The sequence below is a fragment of the Otolemur garnettii genome, unplaced genomic scaffold, assembly GCF_000181295.1.
Source record: "Otolemur garnettii isolate 467f Iridium unplaced genomic scaffold, OtoGar3 scaffold00013, whole genome shotgun sequence".
Lineage (NCBI taxonomy): Eukaryota > Metazoa > Chordata > Mammalia > Primates > Galagidae > Otolemur > Otolemur garnettii.
The window spans coordinates 13,864,579-13,869,168 of record NW_003852408.1 but is presented as its reverse complement, the minus strand read 5'-3'; the positions used below and the strand labels follow the sequence as shown (position 1 = coordinate 13,869,168).

At 37.0% G+C, this 4,590-nt stretch overlaps 1 protein-coding gene across 2 annotated transcripts in view; it reads right to left on the bottom strand.

The window, feature by feature from the left end:
* Nucleotides 1–4,590, bottom strand: part of USP37 (ubiquitin specific peptidase 37) — a 111,087-nt gene that overhangs the window by 66,469 nt on the left and 40,028 nt on the right. For both annotated transcript variants that reach the window (XM_012802259.2, XM_023510329.1), the window contains one exon: nucleotides 2,080–2,177. In XM_012802259.2, coding sequence (XP_012657713.1) covers nucleotides 2,080–2,177 — 98 coding nt within the window. The remainder of the gene's footprint in view (nucleotides 1–2,079; nucleotides 2,178–4,590) is intronic.

Sequence of the window (4,590 nt, the reverse complement as noted above, 5' to 3'; positions counted from 1 at the left end):
GCCTCCCAAGTAGCTGAGACTACAGGTGCCTGCCACAATGCCTGGTTATTTTTTGGTTGCAGCCATCATTGCTGTTTGGCAGGACCAGGCTGGATTCGACCCCGCCAGCTCAGGTGTATGTGGCTGGCACCTTAGCTGCTTGAGCCACAGATGCCAAGCCAGTAGCCATCAATATTAAGACAAGACCTTCTCCACAAGTAAAAAGATCACAAATTGCTAAAGGCTCAGGTGAATGTAGGTAGTATTTTTTTTTTAGGAATTTTGTATTTTTAAATTAAGGTAATACACATTGCTTTTTCCAATAATGCTGTTGCACACTTAACGGACTATAGCATAGTACAAGCATACTTTTATATACACTGGGAAACAAAAAAATCTGTGTGACTTGCTTTTTTGTAATATTAGCGTTTGGTGGTCTGGAAGCAAATTCACAGTATCTGCAAGGTACTGTCTGTTTATACATGTTAAAAGATCAAATACTCTGGAAAAAGTTATAATAGCAAAGCAATATTCCCCTGTCCTAAAGGTCTACAAGTTTTGCTACTAATTTGTAACCTTTTTCCAAACTTACTTTTTCTGATTTCTTCCACAGTACTAGATAATGTTTCTACTATTTCTTGCTTTATTCATCTTAAACAATATTAGTTGACTCTTTATTATGGAAAACTAGAAGTTTCTCATTTACATTATCCCGATTCTTGTTCTCTTCCCTACAGCCAAGTATTAGTTGTTAAGACTTTAGTTCTACTGATTAGCTCTGTAACTTTAATACACTTAAAATTTCTGTATCTTGTTTCATGAATCTTATCACTTGACCACCCACTTCCTTTTCTTTCCTCTTCTCTTCCACATCAACTTTTGCAAGATATACTTTAACTTCAACATCATTAAGGCTTATACACATAACATCTTCAAGTCTTTTATTTTCTAACTGGAGGTTGATTATAAAAGCTAAATACCAACAAATGATGTTTGCATCTTCTCAGTATTAATTTTTCAGAGGTAAAAGAGATTTCTTTCTGTAGCAGTCAATGTCACAATCCCAACCCACTAAAATTTTGGCTGAGTGTAGTGGCTCACACTTGTAATCCTAGCACTTTGGGAGGAAGACTGCTTGAGGCCAGGAGTTTAAAATAAAACCACCAAAAAGAGAACATTCCTAGAGTCCTGATCAACTGAATTCTCTTAAACTTAATCAATTTATCAAAATTATGTCATATTTTAGCTTGCTGCAGTTTAATTTTAAGTGGATACAATATTCAAATCTGAGTCACTAAGAATTTTAGAGGATCAGACATACATGTAAATGTGAAAACGTCTGATAAAAATTCATAGACAGTCTGTTAGTTTTTGTAAAAATAGGGTATAAAATAAGCTTAAATAACTGCTATTGAGAAAATAATTTCAAGACTTTCTAAACTTTCTAATAGTAGCAACAATGATGAACTTTAATTTGAACCACTTTACTCCTTAGATTCATTCTATGTTTCAGGAACTCTGACAATGAAAGAGTCTAATTCTAGGCAATCAAGTGGGGCGAGAAGGTAAAGCCTAGATTTTTTATCAACAGAACACAAGTTCCCTTATATTTCTAATAATTTAAACTGTTTTAGCCAGACAGTCGGTAAAAACTGGTATACAAAAGCTAATTATCAGATTATGTAGTATTCCTGAAAAATGAAGATATACATGTCTTGGTATAGGTTTTTATTTTTATTTATTTATTTATTTTTTAAAACAGAGTCTTACTCTGTCACCCTGTGCCGGCCATTGTGTTATAGCTTATAGTAACCTCAAATTCTTGGGCTTAAACAATCCTCTTGCCTTAGGCTTCTATATGGTTGGGGCCACAGGCATATGCCACTCCACCTGGCTAGTTTTTCTATTTTTGTAGAGAAGGGGTCTTGCTCTCATTCAGGCTGCTCTCAAAGCTCCTGAGTTTAAGCAGCCCACCCAATCTCAGCCCCACAGAGTGATAGGCTCATAGATGTGAGCCATGGCACCTAGCCTAGGTTTTTATTTCTAGTGTAATACATCATATAATAGTAAGTTTATCTCATCTATTGTAAGAACACTTACCTGATGTCCGATTTTCTTCTGACTGCTTCAAACTCAGCTGCTTTTCTCTACTGCTGCTTAAATACTTTCTTGAAGGATCTGTCATAGCTTTGTTGTTCCTATAGGTAAAAATTTTGAAGCAACATAAGCATATATTCTTTTTATGTATTTAGAGTCTTACTATGTTGCCCTTGGTAGAATGCTGTGGAATCACAGCTCACAGCAACCTCAAGCTCTTGGGCTTAAGAGATTCTCTTACCTCAGCCTCCCAAGTAGCTGGGACTACAGGTGCCCACCACAACACCCGGCTATTTTTTCTGGTTGGAGTTGTCATTGTTGTTTGGCAAGCCTGGGGTGAATTCAAACCCACCAATTCTGGTGTATGTGGCTGGCACCCTAGAGGCTGAGCTAGTATATATTGTTTTTAATTTTATAGTTGTTATTTTAAAAAATGTATAAATCAAATGTTAAATTCATTGATAAGCTTAAAAGTCAACTGACAATGCTGTGAAAGCCTCAAAAAGTTAATGACTTTAACAAGAATTATGATAGTGAAACCTTGAATCTACCAAAAAATAAGAAAAATTAGCCAGGTATGGTGATGTACACCTGTAGCCCTAATTATTTGGAAGGGTGAGGCAGGAAGACAGCTTGAGCCCAGGAGGTCGAGGTTACAATGAGCTATGATCTTGCAACTGCACTCCAGGCTGGGGGAGAGAGCAATTTAAACCCCCCCTCAACTTTAAGGGGGGTTATAAAAAGGAGAGAGAGAGGATTATGAAAATATCCTTTCATTACCAAGTCAAGAGCTTATCTAATCCATAACTGTGTAATTAAGCAAACCTAAAGGCACATTTTCTTTTTTTTTGAGACAGAGTCTTACACTCTGTTGCCCTGGATAGAGTGCCATGATGTCATCAAAACTCACAACAACACTGTGTATGTATGGCACACCTCTTGGGGGCAGGACACAAATATAAGAGGGGCTTTATCTAAAAAATGCAATGAGTATAACCTAATTCTTTGTACCCTCAGTGAGTCCCAAACAATTAAAAAACATATATATATTTCTCAGGATTTATATCATGAAGATGTTGACACATACACACAAACTCAGCAACCTCAAACTCTTGGCTCTAGCAATCCTCTTGCCTTAGTCTCCCAAGTAATTGGGCTACAGGTATGTGTCACCATGCTTGGCTAGTTTTTCTATTTTTAGTGAAGATGGGGTCTCTCTCTTGCTTAGGCTGGTCTTGAACTCCTGAGCCAAGCAATCCACCCACCTTGGCCTCCCAGAGTTTTTGGATTGTAAGTAGGAGCCACCATGCCTGCCTGATGCATTTTCTTTATATAAAAGTGAAATCAGAGACAGCAAAATTATATATGTTTTCTTCACCAAAAGCAAAACCAGATGAAAAATAACTAATCAAAAGAACTAATTAAAAGGTAAACTGTTAAAGACTGATAGTTTATAGGTTTAAAATGTAAAACAAAACTTGAAGCATTCTTGTATTTTACATGCTTTGAAATAGTATTCACTAAATCTCAACATTATTTTAGCTTATAGTGATTAAAATATTCTAAGTTCATAAACACAAGGTTAAATTTTCTTAAACAAGCCCTGTTCTCCCTCTGTATTATTATTCTCAAACACCTGAAACCGTGTAAGAAAGAGTGTCCATTCAAATACATGTTCATTCTTTGGTTAAAAGTGCTAATTTAGAAGAATCATCATGAATTAAGCCCTTAGGAGACAACTTAGGTGCTCCACCCAGATTCCCTGGCTCTAGTTTTGTGCCCTTCTATCACATCCTAGCGCTCTTCTTGACAGAACTCCCCTCAAGTTACCAGAGATACTTTGCTTATAATTTCGGAGTTACAAGTAAAGTTGAGTGTTAGAGAACAGAAGTCCAGCTTCTTTCATTTGGATTAAAACGACTTTATGATGGAAGAGACAGATTTCTCCTCCAGAATCAGGACAAAGCCCAACCTTCATGATCTTGTGTGACTTCTGTATGAGATTACACCCATGCTTCATTTCCTGCTCTTCACTCTCTTGCCTTCCTCACTCCCTACCTGCTTTCCTCCTAATTTGCTTGCACACTAATCTCCATTTCAGAGCCCACTTCTAGAGTATGTACTCAACATCAGGTGGTACTAGAAAAAGGCCTAGGAAGCACTTTAAGAATGGGATTCTGGTATCACAAGAATGGAAGAAAAAGTATCCAATGTACACACCCCTATTATGAAACTAATTTATACCTTTTATAAGAAAGCTATAACCTAATAACAGCCTAAGAATACAGGGAGGGGGGAGAGAAGGGGGAGGGAGAGGGGAAATGGGTGGAGGGAAAGGGATTGGAGGGATCACTTCTGAGGTTTATCTTACAAGGGTACAAGTGAATCTTTCTAAGAATAGAATGTGAACGTTTTAAAACAATAACTAAGAAAATGACATGAAGGCTATGTTAACCAGTTTGATGGAAGTGTTTCAGATTGTGTGTGAAAACCCCACACTGTACCCCAGAAATG